General features: G+C 36.8%; 1 protein-coding gene across 2 annotated transcripts in view; it reads left to right on the forward strand.

Moving 5' to 3' along the window:
• LOC138715021 (chymotrypsin-like protease CTRL-1) overlaps positions 1–23,883 on the forward strand; it is a 106,743-nt gene that overhangs the window by 75,755 nt on the left and 7,105 nt on the right. The window contains exons 3-6 of one of the 2 annotated variants that reach the window (XM_069847418.1): positions 9,657–9,838; positions 13,664–13,836; positions 16,286–16,460; positions 21,356–21,586. In XM_069847418.1, coding sequence (XP_069703519.1) covers positions 9,657–9,838; positions 13,664–13,836; positions 16,286–16,460; positions 21,356–21,586 — 761 coding nt within the window. The remainder of the gene's footprint in view (positions 1–9,656; positions 9,839–13,663; positions 13,837–16,285; positions 16,461–21,355; positions 21,587–23,883) is intronic. The other variant, XM_069847419.1, reaches the window with a different exon arrangement.

Raw genomic sequence — 23,883 nt, forward strand, 5'->3', positions numbered from 1 at the left:
CCCGACCACGAGTTCTACTCTTTCATGGGAGAACTAAAGCTTTTTCTGTTTATATTATATTATATGTTACAACTATTAGAAAAATAAATAAATAAATGATTTGTTCTTCTAATAAAAATCGATTAATGTACAGTATTTATGAACAATTATTGTAATTAATATTTATGATGCTACTATTTATTATGTCAAAACTTGGTTCATGTACGAGTAGAGCAAAATGTTACAATCTCCTAATGTACATTATAAAATTCGAAATATAAACCCTCTCGAGAACGCAATTTCATTGCTACAACAGCATATTTTATCCGAATCAGGTCGGATATAACTTTTCTTGGGCTCCTCATTTACATTACCGCATATTGCTTGTTCGTCTTCCGTTGTAAAAGTTTGGAATGGTATGGAAGTTCTGGAGGTGGAGGTGGCGACATTTCACGATCACGCCTCAAAGTAAGCGCACTTCCGAACACACACCGGCTGACTACACTAAGGTTCGTTGGGTAGCCAGGTTTCGAGCAGGCAACCTCACTCGTACTTAGGCCAGCCCTCTCCTTGCGTCGCCAGCCGGCTTTCGGGGAATGCTATGGAATTATTGAGAAATGGAGAAATTTTGATGGAATGATGTAGATATCTAACATGGGGAAACAGGAGGACCCCGAGAAAAACCCAAAATGTGACCGTGTTGCCACAAGTATAACTATGGATTTTTCAATAAAAAATCTCAAACCTGACCGGGACTCGAACCCTGACCACTTGATTGAAGGTCTGATCACTCAGCCATCGCAAGATTTGTACAAGTTTACTATGATATCGAGGGCATCATACCAGAAGGGCATATTAACAAATGCGGCATTATTGAAATATTTTTAATGGAACCTATTTATGTTTGAAAACAAACGTTTGGAAATTACAATGGACATCAGGAAGAATAAAAAGTACCTTGTTATGTAGACAAGGATAGGAAAAAATATTCTATATTTAAATGTCTCTAATATAAAATTGCAATTTTGTTGATAATGCATTTCTGGCGTGATGCCCTAGATATATTCTTTCTGAAAATATACTTCATAAACATTAGAGCTATATCTGGCGCATTGCACTATTGTTAAAAAAAGAACACGCTGCTCTCCTCTCCTGTGCACAGGACACTTTTCACTTCACAGGGCACTTTCCCATTTCGCGGTTGGAGTGACGTATTCTACCATACTGTGTCCATAATCTCCTCGATAAGCATTATTGAAAAAGTTAAAATGAAAATGTTATAAAAGCCCAAACGTTACAGACAAAAGCCAGAAGTACTCAAGCCGGCGAGTATCTTGTGGCTTTGATGTCACTAATTTTGGCTCACAAGATGCAGTCTTTCTCTTTTAAGAAAGAAACTACAAAAATTAATCTACTTGCGATATATTCTAAATAATTCATAAATCGTTTTGAGCACAAGAACAATAAACAATACATTCATATAACGAGCATAGACTTAAAACATCGGCCACCTATAGCTTAATTTCTATTTGGCTTTACCTGCACAGAGCTGAATGAGACATCTCACTAATTTTGATATGTTTCACGCAAAGAAGAAGAATAATACTTTACGATTTCTGAGACGTAAGCACTTCCTCCCCTATTATACAATTTAAAATACAGCATACGTTCACTTTTTCTTTTGACTGCCATTGAACTTCAAGTCCATGGGCATACTGGGCATGGCACTGTGATAAAACGTTAAGAAAGAAACCAAATAAATAATCTATTTGTGTTAGGACTATATTATTGGATTGCACATTTCTGAATGATTCATAAATCATAGCTTTCGTTTGAGTACAAGAGCAATAAACAATACATTCGACAGTGAGCACAGACTGAAAACCACTGGCACGGCATAAGTTCTACTTGGCTTCACCCGCGCTGAGCAGCTGAATGAGACGTCTCACTCATTTCCACGTTTCACGGAAAGAAGAAAAATAATACCTTGCGATTTGTCAGACATAGTATTAGTATTTGTGAGACATAGTATTAGTATTTGTTCCAAATTTATAAACCCTATTTTCATTGAATATATTAAAACTATAGTTTAGATTAATCATAACAACAAATAAACACTTATACAGAGGGTTGTTTCCGATCTCTGGAAATGAATTTTGAATGACGTCATATACGTAATGGGTCACACTACAGCTAGACTGTGGTGAGAGGTGACAGGCCAATAGTGAGTGATTTCATAGTCAGAATGTACGGTGTTTCATAGTAGCTATAGTCAAGAAAATTGAGCCTTTTTCGGAGGGGTGCATTGAGAACCTTTCCAATACCAAGTACAGTTTAGTGAAAATAAAAGAAGCCTGCAAAAAAAACGTGATTTCGTTATTTCCAAGAAAGGCGTCTTCTGTGTACTTAATAAGACTGATAAAACTCACACACAGATTCGCCCTATTCACTAAACAGACGAGGACTACAGTAGACTAAGAGTTAAACTTCTAAAACAATTTTCTTTAATATCACTTCTCCGTTAAATAAATCAAGTTGGCCTCCAGCAATTTCGTCAATTCGCTATTGACTTCTAATCAAAGAAGAAAGAAGGTTAGATCTAAATGAAGTGTAAACTTATAGTGCACGGCACGCCTGGTTTGCAAGCTTTAACTGACTCCGTCGTTTTTTCCTGTATTTTTATTTCACAATTGCTCCATTGTCTTCGCATTACCATTTTATAATTTTAGAGAAGACTGCGTAGCTGAAAGGAGACGTTAAATAAATAAGTATCGTCATCAATCAATAACTTTGGCAAAAAAGAAAAGTTCTTTCTTTATTGCTATTATCCTATGTATATCAGAAGATTCAAAATAATGTTGGTGCCTGTTGCAGGGATATCCATAGAGACAGCCTATCGATAGAGATATTACAGTGCAATATTATCCTGTTACTGTTACATCACTGATATTGACTGCTTTGGATTATGAAGAAGTGGTAAAATTGTGGAAAGTGCGACGGGAGTACTCAGAAAAAACTTATACCAATATTGTTTTACTTGAATTAATCGAGATTTGAAGTAGTGTATCAGCATCTCATTGCGAGATCTATAGATCCCAAGAGTTTGTTGCAGAGGCCCTGAATCACCCTGTATTTTCCCTTCATATGAAGTGACATTCCAAAATAAGTCTCAGCTCACAACAAATTTTTCACTATGGTTCACTCAAAGCCCGTCTTACGTGTATATTATTATTTTAATGTTGCAGAAATCGCTATTACAAATCAAAGGAGTGACAGCATAGATCTGTAGCTGTTCTCGATGCCGAGATATTACTGAGCGAGTCTGCACGGCATGACTAATTTTATACGCAAATTGGACATCCTTATGCCCATAGCGAGGGAAGGTGGCGTCATTGAATGTGGCGACTCACATTGATTTATGACCTAACTACTATTAACCAGACAAAGGGATTTTAGTAACTAAACAGAACAATCGTATTACCGCACGGAGTATAGGTGATGTCAATACTGTGACGGCTTCAGTATCGCACTATAGACTATTGTACCTAATCCCAATTACCAGTTTCGTTCTTCGCACTAGTAACTCATGTTGAAATAATTCTGTACCTACTCTATAAAAGAGTACTGTACTGTAAATTCAATCTTCACTTCTGCCCGATCCGAAAATATAAAATTACTCAGACATACTATCTACTGTCCGTCCAAGTGGTTATGTCGTAGGGTCGTAGAAAGTGAGGAAATCACGTGACAGTTAATTACTTAACGAGGCCCTTTTATTTAAGGTATTTAAACAGTTGTATAATATTACGTAGACGTCCAATTCCTAACAAATTAATGTTCTCAGAAAAGAGCTAAGACAGCCAGCCACTAGCTGGCGAATAAAAGCTGGTGGGGTAACCCAGGATACGGCGTAGGCAAATGGACGACAGTACCTGTGCGAAAATGATTCAAAATTGAAAGCTCTTTCGTCACTGGAAAACGCGAACATATTTTTGGAACGTACTGTTTGTTATGACCGTAAGGCTACTATGACTGTATATGCCGTCTTGGACCTGTGTGGAGGAGGATTGAACTTCATTAGTGGAAGGGGTGGGAGTGAAGTACATTAAAAAACTTAGGTAAAATAAAAATTGAAGTAAAAATAAAATGATGTCCCTGTATATTATAATCTTGTAGTTGGAGATATAGTTTGGAAATTCCTATGTCTTACTAACAGAAAGCTAAAGAAACTCAGGATGGCGCGGCGTCAGAAAAAAATAAAGACATCGTGTTGCACAAGCAGGAAATAAAGGTAGCATAAATAAATTTCTCTTTGAACAACATAACAGACCGAATCAGCTTTAAACGATTTGTCTAATTTGTGTTGTAATAAACAAATAACAGCAGTCACAATAATAAAAAAAGAAAGACAAAATGAGGAAGACCTGGCGTTACGACTTCCGGTAACGATGACAACCAAATGACAGACGAATGCTCTCTGCGGAAGAAATATTTTCGAGGTTAAGAAGTGACACAGGAGGCGTGGGGAGAAATTGTAAACATGTTCTGATGCGTGCGAAAAGCGTTAAAGAAACTGGGATTTGCTGTCATTCCACCGTCAATATTAAAATAAACAAGAAAGAAGAGTATTGTATGCAAGAAGTGAAAACAACTGCTTAAAAAAAGCATTGTTCTCAGCTCGACCCACATCGCACGCATCAAGGCCGCGCACGCTCTCTGCCGGAAAATTCCCATAACACGCTGCAGAATTGAAGCAGCGTCTGCGACGTCACAATTAAAACAAGTCTGCGCTGAAGAGTGTCTGCAACGCTAACAATCAAATCAATTCTGTGTCCGCTTGCTACGCAAGCTACATCACCAACAGTTTCAACATATGAGCAGTGACATCAGAAACATAGTGAATTGAAACGAATCAGCTCTGAAAAATACCCACCTGGAATACGAGCGACATTATATTGATGTAGACGAACATTTAAAAGCATTCCCAGAACCATGTATTTATGTAGATAAATGGATGCTAACGAAATATGAGCAACGCCAGAAAAGTAAATAAACTAGCTACACATTTTGGACTTCTTTTTGTCCTGTAAAACTCGTCCAAACCGCAACTTTCACTGTTTCCAAGTGTTTCTCGATATTCAAGAAATTAATGGGTTCAAGTTTTTACTTTCATTCTCTAACAGAGCAAGTGCAATTGAACATCATTTCACTATTATTACATTATTATTATTATTATTATTATTATTATTATTATTATTATTATTATTATTATTAGCAGAGACCGGAAATTTAGGCATTATGAATAATTAAAATAGGTAGGCAAAAAGGCATCATAAATAGCTAAAATAGGCAGGCAAAAAGGCATTATAAATAGCTAAAATACGCAATAAAAGGCAATTAAAAAAACCTTGCACTAAACCTACAACCTTGCACTTTCCACAAAGGGATTTCGGCAGCAAGAAAAGCTTTACATAAGTCGAATGCAAATTGAGATTTTCGAATCGATGTTGCAATTATTGTTGGAAGCAAAGAAATCTTCTTCCCAGTAGCCTTGGAAAGTGCATTTTTGTGTTTGGTTGTACTGATATGTTGCGATATGAAATATTTAGCTAGCTACAACAACGTAGCTATGAAAACTGAAAGAAAAATAACCGTTAAAATAACGTTAGACCCGCATTGTTGCCTTGTCAAATAAACACAAGAGATAATTATAGTCCCGTCGCTCTTATTTCCGGCAGTCAATCACGTTGCACATTGGCTACATTTAAACGTGTGCGTCTTGTCATTCGCTGCTAATGACGTTATGCACTTCCTAAGGCTCGATAAATACATAATATAATCGCCCGGCATTTTCATTCTTTCGTTGGCGTTCGCAGAAAGCACACGAAGACGTTATTTGCCGCTCAATTATCTGCTCAATTACAGTGCGTTTGATTTATTATCATAGGAGCTACGACATAATAATGTTTAAAAGTGCGGCAAATAGATTCCTCGTCTGGTAGCTAGGCAACGAAAGAACAAAAATGGCGAACAATACTACCTACTTAGACTTTACAGAGCCTTCACTTCCTAAGGCGTAAGTAAAGAGGTAGAGTCACGCCGGAAATAACAGCGACACGACTATAAAACGCTTACTGTTTTGCACGGCAGTACTCATTGTTGCAAAGAGAATATGAACTCACGGAAAGACAATAATATACATTCGGTGAAGTCACTTTCATTTTAGCGGTTATAGAAATAAATTAAAATATACCTGTAGGCAATTTTAGTAATAAATTAGTAAATAATAAATAAATAATCAAATAAAGGCAAAAAAACATTTATTTTCTAAATTAGGCATTTATATTAAAAAAGGCAGAAAAGGGCAACATAAAACTGTGACGTTTCAATCACAAAGGTATAATACGTATAGATTTACTTTGAAAATGAAGATAGATTTAACACATTTAAGATAGATTTAACACATTTAAAAAGGCATTCTGCCAAAGTTCCGGTCTCTGATTAAACTTGAAGAGCCAACTTGTATATCTCATCCAGAATCGTTGATATGCTTGGTAGTGTCATAACAATTCTATAAGTTCCAATGTAAACTATTTCTGCGCTTCAGAAATAATTTCGTTGGGATCAAGATACAAATAAAAATTACCGTTTTACAAGAGTAGCTTAGAGATAACAAGCTGTACTCGTGATTTGAGGCTATGTTGGGCGTGAGTTCATATCGCGTATCAGCTGATTATTTCGTTGTGATTTTTTACGAGCTTTTCCAAACTATAAGGAGAATGTCTAGTAATATCATGTCTCATCTTACTATCACCAACTTCACAGTTGACACATCGTCGTTAAATAAATTGTTTAAAAATTAACCCTGGCCACCTGGCCCCATTGCTTCCTGGCTTAGTTGTCTCAAGATTGATACCTTATTGGTATCACCTTGAGGTTCAAACCTGTCTTCGGACAGTTGACTAAACAAATAACTGTTTGTAACTGCAGGAAAGACTTCCAAAGATACGGGAATTTAAATATGTGTGTATATTGAGTTGAAGAAAGATTACTCTCCGATTTCTGCTCTTGTTTGTTGTAACTTTACAAAATGGTAACATAGGTGACAAAGGCAGTTTTTATAATTATTGTGTAGAAAAGATTTCAGTTCACTTACTGGAATACTGGTTTCCTACTGTGGGTCTCGCTTTATATTATTATATTATTATTAGGCCTATTATTGCTAAAATTCAAATATAAATACAATTGCATAAACAAATCTACTATGACCTAATGGGGAAAAAGAGCAATATAGCCTCACATTAGCAAACCGGCCTAAAGAAATTAGATAATTATTATTTTTATTCTTCAATCGTGTCCTTAGTTGATAGAAATTTGTTTATTTACTCATCGTACAAATCACAATTCCAAGCTATCAATTTTGAAGGTAGTAATTTTGCCAAAAAATATTTTATAATTATTTTGGAGTTGCATGCTTTAATTCCTAGTGGATAGGCTAGAAATTCGTGGTAACAATATTAAAACAAGTGAACCATTTTCGATATTACTTAAATTGCGACAACAATTTCCACAGTGAACTCCACACCTATAATTTCGAAACGGTCATTATAGAACAGAAATAGAAAGTATGATCGAAAAAACCTCTATAAATTATGACCCACACAAATGGTTCTCTGTGGAAAATAAAAGTAAAAATAAAATTATGAAATGAAAACAATTTGTACTCACAGGTTTTTAAATTATATGCAAATTATAAAATGTAAATAAAGGGCTTCTGAGTACACTTGACGTGAAGATCTCTCAGGGAACAAAAAATACAATGACAAAACTATGTTAACGCAATGCAAGACAGAACTGCCAAGCTTTGAAAGACAGAGAGAACAGAGCTGTATTGTCCCTGGTTAAACATAAGTGAGATATTTATGTTTAGACAAAAGTCCGAAGACTGGTTGCAAACTCGTGACATCAATAAGACATCACTCATGAGGAAAATGTCTTCAATATTTCGCGTTCACTATGATGATGATGATGGTGATGATGATGACAACGATGATGATGATAATCATTACAATCATTAATAATGATAATTAGGGAGATCTAACATTGAATTTTTCGGGCATTAGGGAATCTACAGCCCCTCCAAAGGCACAGTTTCATCTGCATTGTGTAGCTTTTACAACTCGTTATGCAATGTCCAGGTTTAGCGTCAAGGGCAGCAATGCTCCTTCCGTAGTTGAGTTGTAAATCGTCTTAATATCCTTGATATTGACTTAATCCAGTGATGTCAAAGCAAGCACATTTTTCTGATCTTGACGTCGTGCACGGGCATCAAGCGCTAGGTATGGAAGGAGAAATAAGCAGCCTGTTGGATTAAGAAAACAGTGGTGCACAAACTTCAAACGGAACGTGAAATTTTATGTTGTTATTATTATTATATGCTTTCTTTCGGTTTCATATTATCTATATTGTCTGTTAAATAAAAGTACTAACACCAATTTCTTAATATTGCAGTTGTATTTTAAACATTAATAAGATAATAAAGAGTTAAGAAGGAATATTCACATAAATTTCATAGTAGTAGGCTACAACTGTACTGTACTAAGTGGATGACACACAGCATTCATAAAGAAAGTGATGTCCAAAAAAAAAAAAAAAGAGAGATTGAGTATGACATGATAAGTTGAAATTGATATTGATGGTACTTTTAGCCTTATAAAAGTAATCAATAAACTAATCAAAACAATATTATAGTAAAAAGCAAAGTTACCTAGGTGCTGTATATGTTTTAAGTGTAATTAATATTCCATAACAAAACTCTTATCGCGTTGTGCTTTTAAGGTGATATCGGTGAGCAACTTCCTATCATCAGAATATTAAATTATTTTCTCGAAATCTGCTGAAGCTATAGAGCTGATATTTTTACAACACATGGGCACAAATCTTTTGCTTATGATGGTATAACAGTAGTTGCTTTGTTAATTCATTTCCTTACAAATAATTTCCATGCGAATATTTTCAAAATTTTCAATACACCATCTTCAGTAATACGTATTTACGGTATATTAGATTTATGAAAAATTCTGTAAGGCTACTAAATAAATAGGCCTATATCTGAAAATTTCACTTTTCTATAAAAAATAAGTTGAGAAAATATTTCTTTTGAATAAAAAAACAAAATTTTATAAAAAATGGGCATTAAAATGAAAACTTACATTCTTATAATGCACTCATACTTCTCAGACAAATCTAAAAATTAACACGGATACAGTTTTAATAAGTTTTCCTCCCTTTATCTATTGAATCAGTTCTGGCCATCCATGAATATAGCTCGACCAAGCGGCATAGAATACCTCTTTCGTCTGTCTCTTTCCTTTCCGCTGTGAAGCGCTCAGGCTCTCCTGAGCTCTAAAGCGCTCGCTTGCTCCTATGGGCATCAATTGACATCACTGACTTAATCAATTGGCAGCAGCAGTGACATAGTGTTACGAGGTAGGACCATCATTTTTGTCGACAAAGCAGAGATTTTGGTTATGGTCGTAGCGTGCTTTGTTTGAGTCCGCAGACATGAATACCGATGTGATGTGGTAAAGCTGCTAATAGTTTAGATAGTTGTGGTGCTAATGGTTTTGACTAAAAATTTATAAACCACTAATTGCGACTGTAATATTTTGTTGCAGGAGAACGGCCCCTGATATGACAACACACTACTGCGCGGGCGCAGCGGCGGCGGCGACCTGCCTAGCACTTGCAATGCTGGCTGCCTGCGCAAATGGCGGTCAGGCGCAACAGGTCGCAGTGCTGCCACTCGCCGGCGTCAGTCTCAGGCCTACCAACTCGTCCACAGCCCTTGCTTTATTCAGTAAGTAGCGACATCAACTCAAGATGTGTAGTACAGTCCGGCTGGCAAGGCACTGTAAATATTTCACTGTTCGTTCACCGTTTTAGCCAATGGTAAGGTTATTATCTGTCCCGCGTCGTGGCGTCGTGGTCTAAGGCATCCTGCCTAGAACTCGCGTTATGGAATGCGCGCTGGTTCGAGTCCTCATGGGGGAAGAAATTTTCTCATGAAATTTCGGCCAGTGTATGGGATCGGTGCCCACCCAGCATCGTGATGCACTTGGGGAGCTACGATAGGTAGCGAAATCCGGTTACGCAAACCAGCTATAACGGCTGGGGGGCTCATCGTGCTAACCACACGATACCTCCATTCTGGTTGGATGATCATCCTTCTCTGCTTCGGCATGTGGCCGTGAAGCCACCAGCCGGCTCGTCGGTCTTGGCCCTTCGTGGTTGTAGCGCCACAGATTATTATTATTATTATTATTATTATTATTATTATTATTATTATTATTATTATTATTATTATTATTATTATGGGGTATTATCTATCCAAGTTGGAACCTGTGAAGCCTATTGGAACACGACAGTTAGAAGAAAACAAGCACTGTTGCCACACGTTACTTGAAGAAAACGCCATTAACATTCTTCGCTTACGGGTTAAAATTAAATTTTATATTGAGATTTGTTAAAGTGTAAACCAGTTATCACGTGGCTTACTTGGGAGTCTGTGTCTCGAAATATTGATGACGAAAATGAAAGTTGTATGTCATCAATATTTGATGCGGTAAACCCATACATGCATAGTCAGCTAAAATCATTCAAAATATACATAAATACGTAATTTAAGGAGGGAGGAGGACAATGTCACGACACGCTTAAAAAACCATAGCTGAAAGAGGAATACTTCGCTCAACGTAGGTTCAGTGGTTCTGTGTATGGGAACTCTTATTCAGTGCCCATAGTTTTGCAACGTAGAATATTAAGAATTTTGTCCACAGTCGGGGCGGTTTGATTTACACAAAATTCACATCCTATTGCTCCAATTTGTTTAAGACTAAATTAAATGATTCTACACAAATCTATTCTTTTGTTTTGAGTACACTCTTCTGTCCGTGGAATATTTTTCTATAGCCTATCGAACGTAATTAATAATTTCTTCAAAGTTGAGCGTGTACTCCTGTCGCAGCTATGGGTTTCTGTAAGTCTTCCAAGTGGCTCATGACGTTGTCCTCCACTTCCATAAAATGTTTATCACTTTTAATGATTTAGCTGGCTGGCTGTAGGCTATACAGGGTGATTCACGAGGATTTACCATCCTTTACGGAGCTTATTTCTGAATACATTCTGAGCAAAAAATGTCATAAACATTTCTCCTAATCTCAATATTTTCAGAGTCACACTAATTTGAAGTTCTTAGTAAAAAGCTTTTTTATATTACAAAATATAGAATGAACTATTCAGAAGTATCATTTCTTTAATTGCCTAATGTTCTGAAGTTAAAAATGTGTTGTTAATTGCTTTATACAAATTCTGTTTTTCAATTTTTAACTAAAAATTACATCATTCTTACGCATTTAACACAAAAATTGTTAAAAATCATACGACTTTAGGAACTTGATTCTTTACAGTTTAATTATGCATCGTAATGTACAATTTACAAGAGTGGCGTGAATTGTAACAATTCTTGTGATAAACGCGTAAGAAAAATATAATTTTGTAGTTGAAAATCGAAAAAATTCTCTCTGAAGCAACTATGGAATTCACAACACATTTTTAGCTTCCGAATACTAGCTAATTAAAGAAATGATACTCCTGAATAATTCATTCTTTATCTGCAATAATCTTTTACCCTTAAAACTAAAGAATAATGGTATTTTACATACAATTCCAAATTAATATAACTCTGAAAATACTGAGATTAGGACACATGTTTATTTGACATTTTTTGCTCAGAATGTCTTCGGAAATAAGCTTCGTAAGTGGCAGTAAATCCCCGTGAATCACCCTGTATATATGAATTTGCCGCATCCAATTGGTGACACATAACGTTCATTTTCATATTCACTATCGATATTTCGAGAGACAGACTTCCAAAGACGCCACATGATAATAAATGCTTTACATTTTACCTAATCCCTTCTACTGCTGTAGAGTAACGATTAGCGTGTCTGAAAATAAAACTAGCTGACTAGGGTCAAATCTTGTTTGGGATAAGATGCCTGGTTAAGATTTTTCCCTGAGTGCATTACTTGCAAATGCTGGGTAATTTTCGGCACTGAACCTGGATTCATTTCGCTGACATTATCACCTTCATATCACTCAGACTCTAGACAACCAATGCAGGTGATGCAGTATCGTAAAACAAGCAAATTTAAACAAATTAATCCCAACACTAAATTTTGTTTCAACTCGTAAACGAATACTAGCTAGCCTCATCTTAAAGTAACGCCACAGTCTAGTAGCTATATACAGTCACGAAGCTTGAGTTTTTGAGGGTACTAGAAACAATAGACTGTGCAGGTACTATTTCGCATTGTCTGTAATGAGGTGGTAGTAGCGATCCTAGTGGTTAGCAACTATCTATGGATGCATATTTACTACGTATTGAGCTTCGTAACTGTATATACTAGACTGTGGTAACGCAGTGCAGGCTCGCTTGCATTCTTCTACCTCTGTGCTTCGATGGGTCCAACCTGGACAGATGCTACTTCTTCCGGCTGGCTAAAACATAAGTGAACGAACAGCACAGTGAAAACTTCCTGTGGAGGAATCTATAAGTAACGAGAGCCTCCCCTTAATGAAATTCTTCCTTAAGGAGAGAGGATGGTATTTTTTTGGTGAAAAATGAGTAAATTAAAAAAAAATTCTTTAAAATACTCTGTGATATGTGTGGAATGCATAGCATAACACTTTGTGGGTATTTGTGCCTTTATCGGATGTTGAGTCGCCATTTTTAAACTTCCTGCATTATGCATTTTTCATCACTCGCCCTCTTTTATTGTTGTTTCCGGTAAATTTAATTTTCAAAAAAATGTTTTTTTTCTTTAAAATAACCTTTGATATGTGTTTGGAATGCATTGCATAACATTTTGTGGGTATTTATGCCCTTATCGGATGTTGAGACGTCATTTTTAAACTTCCTGAGCTAAGGATTTTAAATCGCACGCCTGCTCTTATTGGTTTCCAGTAACTTCATTTTTTTTGCTACATTGCCAGACAAAAATGGATATAATTTCTGAACTATTAAATATACATGCATGAAATTTAGAACACACATTCTTTAGACTATTAGGAAACTTGTCTCTGTAACAGAATTTTGTTAATTGATTTCATTTTAAAAATACGCTCGTTTGTTTGCAGGAAAGGAAATCAGAAAATTGTTATTAAATTTTAATTGTTTATTTTACAAACGTAGGGACTAATATCAAAATTCTATTACAGACAGTTTGTAGAACATACTTTTGCAAATACATTGCAAAAACTGTTTGAATCTATCTTTAAAAACGGTTTAGATATATCGTTTTAGTACAATCCTGCATTGGGTATAATTTTTTTCAAATTCGGGCTCCCAAATATTTTTTTTCAAAATATTTTTATTTGGTTGAGTTGCCACAACTATGAGCTCTCTACATACAAAAAATTATTATTTTACACCAAATATAAAAAAAGTTTTGAAAAATACCGTCCTCTCCCCTTAATCTCATGGATTACTGTGCCTATTTAATAAGTAAATCTGTAAATATTGAAAATCTCTCCATATCGTAACCTATTCATAGCGTAAATAAATTCTGGTTCCGTGAAATTCGTTACAGAATGAATGTTACAGTATATTCTTTTATAACAGCGCCGCGGCGCAGGCGGCGCTACGTGCGATTCCCGGCTCACACAGCAAGCGACGCCGTGGTGGCGCCCGGCAGCGGACGCCTGACCTACCCACACAACCCTCGACCGCCGCCCGTGTCGCATACGGGTTACAACTCGTGGGTGCCCGTGCGTCACAAGCAACCGCACTACCAGGTGAGCATGGCGAGTGTGATACGGCGATAAAAGCTGCGTGTCGAGTTCCTTCTTTTATCAGCCGCTGCAGTAGATATTGTGAGGCATCAGATTCTATTCGATATCTCGTACAACACAATTTATTTCCAGTTTAACTTCCCAAACTTGGAACGGTGGCAAAATGAACTATATTTTTTGTGTAATACGTTCAAGTACAGTACTACGGAATGCACACTTATTAACTTTTCTAGTTTTGTCATATCATCTTCACGTTGCCTTCCAGTAAATTAAATAAACAAGATAGAAAGTAATGTTAAATTGTCCATTCATTCTTAGTTTTCTGTCGTTCACTGTAAACCCAGCATTTTCCAATCTTCCCTATTTCCTGTCTTTCCCTTTGTCTCCACATATGATACATGCATCTTAATGTCGTCTGTCATCTGATATCAAAAATCACGGTCTGTATGAAATAAAAATAATTTGCTGTATTTAAATGTAATGTTCATGGAATATTTTCATTATATCATATATTTGCATAATTAAGATAAAATTAACTTCTAAACTAGTGGTCCGCTTTAGATGAAAAATTGCATACTCCTTATTCTTAATGCCGCTAATAAACAATTTAAAAAATAACATAAATCCGATTAGAATTTTTAAAATTTCGAAACTCAGTTTTACTGTCCCTTCAGTAACAGTGGTCTCATTGAATGGTTTCTTCCGAGGTTTTCCCCAGCTGTGGGACTGAAGCCGGATGGTCTATGGCGAGTCCTCGGCATCACTTCATTTCACCCCTTTGATTTGATTGCCTGATTGGGGTTTTCCGAGGTTTTCCCCAACCAAAAAGCAAATGCCGGGTAATCTTTTGGCGAATCCTCGGACCTCACCTCATCTCACTACATCTCGCCAAAATATTGTAAAAAATTGCACAAAATTGAAAAAATTGTAGAAAATTACTAAAATGTAAAACTGTAAAAATTGTAAAATATTGTAAAAATTTGTAAAAATTGTAATTGTAATATTGTAAAATTTTGACTTGATTCACATCTTAAAGCTTCATTGCTCATGTAATATCTATGGAATATAATGAATGAATGAATGCATTGTGTCTCTAATGAATGATTTTGGAATCCTACTGGATTAATTCAACACATTACTAATCATAATTTTGCATGGTATTCTAATTCTAAACAACGTTTTCACACGCCACTATTCAGCGCTTTTTACGTTTAATAATAATAATAATAATAATAATAATAATAATAATAATAATAATAATAATGGTTTATTTTAGCTGGCAGAGTTAAGCCCGTGAGGCCTTCTCTTCCGCTCAACTAGCAAAAAGAGTATATACATATGCATGAACTTACAAAGAATTCAACAATTTGATTTAGATGAGAGATACATGTATGCAAGAGTTATTTACGAATTAAACAACAAAATACTATGAACTATTAATTAAACACTGAAATAAACTGTGTAGCAGAATTAAGCTAAAATGCATAGAATGTTAATATATTTCAAATAATATTAGATAATAGAAAGAGATTATTATGAGACAATTTTGAAAATACAGCACAATCAGGATGATGTCTAAAAGAAAGAAGTAACAATGTAGTCAGTGATAGTTTAAATCAGTATGATTGGAGTCCACCATCAAAATATTGGTTTAAATATGGAAGCATTTACACATAAAGAGCAATCGTGTAGGCCAGAGCTGGGCATCGAGAGCGCATCCAGACTCTAAACGGGAACTCTTAATATTCATCAGTCACGCAATCAACGCTGCGCGGTGTTCGGTGGGGAAGAGAGGATATGAAGAGAAATCATATGGCTCCCCGTGAGAGGGTAGAATCCGCTCTTGCTGCCCAGCCCTGGTGTAGGCCTAACTAAGGCGCTCGGTCGCCAATCACGTCAAGCGACAGCCCGGTAGTGTCGTAAGGTTCAGCTGACGATTCAGAAAAGCTGTTCACACAAAACTGTCAACGAAGATGAGTCGTGGTACTGGATGGTTTATTTGACCCTCAAAGCAGCGGCACTTGAAAGCGCTGCTGAGTCACTCTATGTGAAACAGTATATAGATTTTGTTTCTACAGAAACCTTAATACTGTATTCTTCCATAATAAGTTCAAAGTAGTTTGAGACCATTTGGAGTCTGCATTCAATACAATGCACTCAATATTACCTGGCGGATGAGAAATAGGACATTAGATTTTGTATTTTAAATCCTTATTTCTTTCGCTTTGCCATATTGATAAATACGACTTATTATTGACACTAAAATAAGTCAGAAGTAAAAGATTTTTCTTAAGTTTGACTCCTTAAAAGCCCTGATGATCTGATTGAAATTAAATAATGTTTATAATCAAATTAAGAGGGAAAGTAACTGCCGTTCACCATGTATCAATAATTCCCACTCTCTTAATTCTGTTCCTATCACATATTGTGTTGACACTGTGTATTTACCCAGGTGTCCGCCCCGACAGCAGGAGGTCACTACACGAGGGTGCCCCAGATGGGGCAGAGGAGTCCCCGACTGGTGTTTCGAGACCCAGACGTGCCGGGCACGATCCGCGCGTCGTCTCCTTTCTACACCCAGCAGACACCCAACGGTCTGCAGGACATTACCGCCGATGACTCTCGAGGTGAGAAAACGCAGAGACTTAGCCACGTTCTTAACTTTCTTTTTTCTGTCCTTTCAATCTCTTCCCCGTTATCGTCCATTTTGTCACCTTATTCATCGTTTTATCTTAATCTTCCTTCACTATAGGTCTATTCCATATTCTTCTCCTTCGCTTTTCTCCACTTTGCCTCATTAAGTCATTACTATTGTACATTTCATCTCTTTTCTCTTCCTACCTGATCACTATTATTTACTGATCCATTTATACAGTGTGTAAAAAATTCTACCGACAAACTTTGAGAGATAAAACATGGAGTTGAGATAAGTAATTTTAAACAGTAAACTCATGTCGACATGTCACTCTTCACTGCTAGCTAAAGCCTTGGTTTTTCTGAACCAACGCATGCAAAGTGCGAAGTGTGAGGCCCGCCTCGCACATCGCACGTCGGATGCGTCTGTTCAGAAAAACCAAGGCTTTACATCGACATCGACGATACAATGTCCCTTTAAATAAGAAACCACTATACATTGTACACCTCTTTGTTCAGCCATCTTGGTAGCTTACTTGGCAGAGCGCTGGCTTACGACGACCGATTGTAAAGTTGTATTTATATTAGACAAATTCAAAGTTGTAAGAGTTTTTCTTGGAGTTCCCCGTTTTTCTCTCATCTCTCCACTATCAATCTTCATAATTCCTCTTTCAATATCATGTCATTTCGAAAAATAGAGCACCACTTGTATTTGCGTGATGCCGAATCGATCGTTCGCCATGGTTGGTGTTCCTCGTGGTTTGTCAAAAAAAAACAAGCAGATAGAGGTGGTGACTGATTCTAGAGCAGCGGTTCTCAACCTTTTTTAATGACGTACCTACAACTATTTTTAACTTAGGAAATTTGCTGTACCACTAACGAAAGTGATTATGGGAAAACATCATGTGAGCCGTTCAGAGCAGAAGTGGTGTAAGTCAATTTTGACGTACACCACTTTTGCTCTGAACGGCTCAAATAAATAATATACAAAATACAATTCCTACTTTCTCTTTGTTTTTTTTTCTCTCTATCTCAATCTCTCTGTTCTTCGTATATACATTTACAGGCAAAATATATATTGATGTCATTTAAATTTGTATAATAACGACCGAATCATTAGCCTAGTTTATATGAGCCGTTCAGAGCAAAAGTGGTGTAAGTCAATTTTGACTTCTGCTCTGAACGGCTCATGTGTTACTCCCAGGATCTGTTTAATTAAGAAACAGTTATTCTTCGAATTTACTCAGTGGAGTGTTCCATAAAATATAGCCAATTTATTTTCAAATTTTATGATAATTTATATTTGTATTTCAAACTTTAAATAGGCCTATCACCCAGCCAACAGTTGCTCACGTAAAACCACCGCTGTTCTACACGATCATAGGTAGGCCTATGCATGAGGGATCGGAGAACCCAGATTCTTGCTGGCTTGACGACTCATGTTGATCTGTGAGGTACGGTATACCACGACAAGAAGTGGGGTATATCGATTTGATGGCTGGAGAGGAATGCGTGGTGTTGATGGGGTAAGCTTAGCCAGGCAGCACAGTCGACAGACTACTCATTTCACGAAGAGTGTAGGAAAGGGCTATTTCAGTTGAAGGACTTAAGGATCCCAAATATCCCAAAATTTAAACACCTCTCTTTCTTTGTATCTTTACTCCATATCGGGGAGAAAATATTAGTTTACCTCCAAAGGGCTTGTGTGACAAAGGACTGCTTGACGTTGAAAACTGTTGTTCAATCTCCGGAGCCAAATCGAGTGACATTTGTGTTCAAGTTTAGAAACATGGCGCGGCGGTTCTTCTCGTGTCATAAAAAGAGTTTTAGAATTAGAGTACATAATGTTTGGTGATGCTGAATGCACACCCTTTGACATGGAAAGTGGTCACTCTCCTGTAACGTGAATTTGTCCGTGTCGTTCGGGTTAACGCGCGATTCACACGGGGAAATATTAAGCATCGAGGTCCGAGGATGAAGTTAAGTCGTAGCAGTGACATTATGTGTATGTCACGAAACGAAGCCTTTATGGCTTAATTATAGAGCTCTTTCTTCTCGTTCCAAAGACCGGGCTTCGAATCTCTCTCCATGTAAAACGCACTCGAGTAAACACGACGTACACGATGATTTCCGAGCCATTTCGAGGTGGAACTTAGTCTCTGAACAGCGACCAATTTCCGTGTCATATGGTGTACATGATTGGTAACAGCAGTGCTTAAAATGACTTCAAAGGAGGTGACGGTAAGCAACTAATATAAGTATATATAGGAATTAGATGTACCGATATATAGAGACTCAATAATTACTTTAAAAATTTAACTTCAAAAATGGAATGGCCTATTTAAAAACGTCAATTATAAAACCTACAAATAACCTATTAGCATGCAACACACAACTTACAAATTACATTAATAGAAAGTTTATTAATATCTTTATTTAAAGGGTAAGACACTTTTACTTAACATTGTGTCCGAAGCTCATACATAACAGGAGCCACAAATTATCCACACTTTCCTCAGTTTGCGTGTCAGACACATTGTATTGTCTTCAGTAACAATTTGAAACAGATACTCATCTCACACGTGTCCCACTCATCAACAAAGTATGAATTATGTCCATTCCGAATTATTAGATGTTGTTGACACTTTATATGAAAAAGTTATAACAATATTTCATTAAAACTATGTAAAGGAGCTTTCATTATATTCATAACCAGCCGTACCCGTTCGCTCCACTGCACCCGTTAGAAATAAATATAAAGTAATTACATAATTAAAATAGGACATTTGGTCCAGGGAACATTCGTATTTGATAGAAGGATAAATCGTTTAGTATGTTACTTAATTTAAATTGTATTTAAAAAAATTAAAATGCGATCATTTTCATCCAAAGACCACTCATTTGGTGCAATGACAATTCTTTAACATGTTTCTTAATTGTTATTACATTCAACCACAGTTTAATGAAGATTGACATATCATTTAGTTTTAATGTGTATACTTTATATTACTTGTTATATATACTTTATATTAATTGCTATAAGTTTCCATTGAATTGTGGTAATAACTTAATCTTAGCCCTTGTTTTTTACGTCTTCAGTAAATGGTTCTTGGCCCACTATGGTTCTGAACCCTTCAAATAACTTAAATAGTGATACAGCATATATAGTGATATGTAATTATATTTCTTTCTTTCGAAAATGTAAGAATTCACGATGTCCTATGAACCCTTGCCATGGAATGAATAAATGTGTTTTTTCTTCCTACTCAAAAATTTTATATTTTGCACATAGGAGTTATTGCAGGAACAACAACGCTATAATCCGAGGTGGTGGTGAAAATGTATTGTATTGTTATTTTAAAAGTCTTGTATATCCTTAAATATCAGTCTTATGAAAATTTTGCACAGAATAAAACTTATCGGAAATCATTTTTAAGGAACATTTGTTATGTAACATTTTTCACGAAAATCAATAATAAGGGAGATATTTCGATTTATTTAATTCAAGTCCCCTTATAACCCCCCTTTTAAATAAAGTATTTTGAATGTCATATAGCCTAAAATCTGAGTTACAACGAACTTAATTTATATTCCAATTTTCATATAAATCGGTTCAGCCATTATCGCGTGAAAAGGTAACAAACATCCAGACAGACAGACAGACAGACATACAAATAAAAATTTCAAAAAAGTGATTTTCGGTTTCAGGATGGTTAATTACACATGTTAGGACCAATTATTTTTGGAAAATCGAAAATTACCAGAAAAATTTCGGCTACAGATTTATTAATAGTATAGATATGTAGTTAAATGTAAACTGAAATAAACTGTTTGGGATTAATGATAACCTTCAATATAAAGTTACATTAAATTCACATTTCATCATCTTGTTAATGGTATAGGTACCACACTGGCTCGTTTGCCAGATTTCGAATGCGTATCCGGCTCATACCGTCCCACTTTACGCAATGGGTCACACTAATGCTTCTTCTTAGAGCGCTCACTTCGTTGCCAGACAGACACACTCAATAAGCGATATCCGCTGGTATCAGGAATGAACAACGATGAACGCCTTGAGGCGAGATCGCTAAAGTTACGGTTTGTTTACGACGATCATCGCCGGACGCACATCGCCGTCGATTACAAACGCTGGCGATGATCGTCAGGAAGTGGTTTCCTTATCAGCGTACATCGCTGTCAATTCTCATTTGTTTTGCTGCCATAACTCGATTCAATATTTCTACATGGCCTTCTCTAAATATCGATTATTGAACACGTATTCGGCGATGTGCGTCCTGAATTTGCTTCAGAAGCAACCTCCAGCGATCTGTGTCGCGTCCAACGATCTACGTTGGAGATCATCGCTGTAAAGAAACCGTGCGCATTCATTTTAACTGCTAGCAACTCCAGGCGACAATCGCCACTGATGTGTACCCGGCGATGATCGCCGTAAACAAACAGCAGCTTAATAGTTTAGGGGGGTGATTATTGTCTCTCTGAGATCGTCCTTCCAAGAAATATCTCAACTTTACGGCCATATTTCGAGAAAATGAGGATTTGTCGACTACAAATTCTTTATCTCGAAATATTACGTATATTAATGAATGAATGTCGTTTAAGATATTCCAATGTTATTCTCAATCATCCTGAGCTTTTAGCCATTTTCCTCTTTTTCTTATTCTACTTTATTTCATATTCTCTTTCTTTCCATTTTTTCTTCTATCCATCCTTTCTTTCTTCATCCTTCCTCGTTTCTTTCATTATTTCTACTTTTGTTCCTCTCTTTTACTTTATTTCTCTGACACTATTTCTCTGCTTCTTCCTTCCTCACTTTCCCATTTCTTTTTGACAATTTCCCCTTCTCATGTCACGTGGCTGTTTGCTCCAGAGGGCAGGGCGCCGGGCGGGGGGTTCCCCGTGCTGGGGGATCAGTCGCTGTGTGCGACAGGCTCGTGCGAGTTCTTCCTCTTCTGCTGGATGTCCGCGGGCCTGCTGGAGGGCTCGTGCGGCGGCTTCCTGTACGCCTGCTGCCAGCGACGGTCGGCCAAGGACACGGCCAAGAAGGGCGAGCACGACGCCAGCGTCCTCGTCGACTACGGCCCCGTGACCAATGACCCCAGTAAGTAGACCGGGTTCGACTCCCGACGTCACAACACTATCCGTTCATTCCTTCCCGAACTTCAGAGGCCCGGTGTTCGATGCCCGAGACCGGCTGCACTCGATGAGGTGTTTGAGTTTCCTCGGCTCCTTGAGACAAATACCTGAAGAAGAGCTTCTTCGAGTAGACCACGACCGACTTGTTGCTGATCATCCTCTCTTTACACTAACATTCCCTGGACGCTGATTGCCTCTGCAGTTGCAAGCGTCGTTAAATTATACAGGGTGATTCAAAATCTCTGCGACAAACTCTGAGGGGTGATAGATCTAACAATAAGGAACCCTTTTTGTTAAACAACCTATGTATTTTGACGCGTCGATTTACCGTTGAAAATGTTTATGCGAATGTGTTCACCCCTGTTTGTTTGTTTCTTTGTTGAGATGTTTGTAAGAAACAAGAAGGGTTGTTGTTGTTTGTTTACGTTTAATGTTCAAGACCTTTTCCTTTCAGTTTAGTGTAATCATCAATTGAGAATGGATGTCTACTCGGTCTTCCACCAATGCGCCGGGGACGAAGAGACCCATCGTCTCGAGGGCGCTGATAAAGTCGAGCAAACATTGTGTGGTGAGGGTGATTTCTGTTTTGAAACTGTTGGTACATGTGGAGAGCTCTTCTTCCGTTTCCGCGAGCCTTCCCATAACACATTACCATGTCGGCCAACTCGGGAAAAGTGCAGACATCTAATCTCAACTCATGATTAGACTGAACTGAAAGGAAAATGTATTGAACATTAAACGCAAACAAACAACAACAACAACCCTTCTCGTCTCTTACAAATACAGTATCTCAACAAACATACATTGACGTATGATCGCTCAAAAACATTTTCAGCGTCAAAAGACATAGGTTGTTTAACAAAAAGAGTTCCTTATTGTTAGATCTATTACCCGTCAGAGTTTGTCGCAGAGGTTTTGAATCACCCTGTATAATGCCAACATAAATCTGCTGCTGTCGCATTCAGCAAATTAAATATTGATTTCTCACCAGAAAACCCCAGGTTCAATTCCCGCAAGATGGAAAATGTCTTCATAGGACTATTTACAACAATGAAAATAATTTAGAGGAACACTATCCCAATGAAAAATCACCATTATTGTCCTAAAGTTGTCACATACCCTTGTAATTTCCATTAGTTCTCCTAAAGTTGTTACAAATCCTTGTAATCACCACTTCCAGACAGCATTCTTCCTGTCTCCAGTTCAGGTAGAGTAGACATGTAGCATGCATGGGACATAGGACACTGCCGTGACTGTAGTTTGTACATAAGCACTGTACATACCGACTTACTCTGTACATAACCAGACAATGACACCGACTAACTGTAGTGCTCGCCCTTCTTCTGTCGCTGGTATGTTAACCAACTCTTGGTAGTTCTGTAACCCCTCATCAGAATTAGTGCTACTTCGGAAATGACTGAACCATGGAGGAGAGAGTGACAGCCCATTGTTAGGACATCAATAACAAACATTCATTTGTCATGATCACCGTCATCTCATTATTAAATACAGCAATTCCAAACAAGTAGCTACAATAACAATATAATTTGTCACACGCTGTACCAATGTACAAGAAAACTCCACAAAGCGTCAATTCCGAAGTACGAGTTATGTTGTACAAATGCTATGAAAGCTTTTAAATATTAGGCCTACATTACAATAGTTTTACAAACTACAATAATGGGCAATGTAACATAGATATACATGGTGAAAAAGAAGAAAGTAATTTAAAAAATATGTTATCATATTCAGCTATGAGAAATAATCTTTTTGAATGTTTGTTTCCGCTTTCTAATTTATTAAATTAGTTTTATTTTTAAAAAAAATTGTAAGTTGAGTTACACACATCCATCTTCTGCCTGGTCTCCTCGATCTCTTCTCTAATGGCTCTATAATTTAAATTTGTTTCTGCATATCTGTCTCTTTTCGTTCTCTCTATATGCTGTTCGCACTTTATTTGAAAGGTTTAAATTCTTTAAATAATATTTCCAACTTGTAGCTCTTGCCATGTATTCATTTCTTCAGTAGTTTCTTATACTATGTCTTTCCAGCGATTTTGAAAAGAGAACATTTCTGCGACATTTAACCTTTTCTCTGCCGTTAAATAAACGTCCAACATTCCGAACCAAAGAATATATTTAGCACTGTAAAACGTTTAATTCAATTATTTTCAAATTCCTTCTATCCACGGAAATTCCCCTAGTCCCCCTTTATAAAAAGAGTTTGACAATGAAACGTAACTTTTGATGTTTGTATTCTCTT

Source organism: Periplaneta americana, chromosome 15 (genome assembly GCF_040183065.1).
Source record: "Periplaneta americana isolate PAMFEO1 chromosome 15, P.americana_PAMFEO1_priV1, whole genome shotgun sequence".
NCBI lineage: Eukaryota > Metazoa > Arthropoda > Insecta > Blattodea > Blattidae > Periplaneta > Periplaneta americana.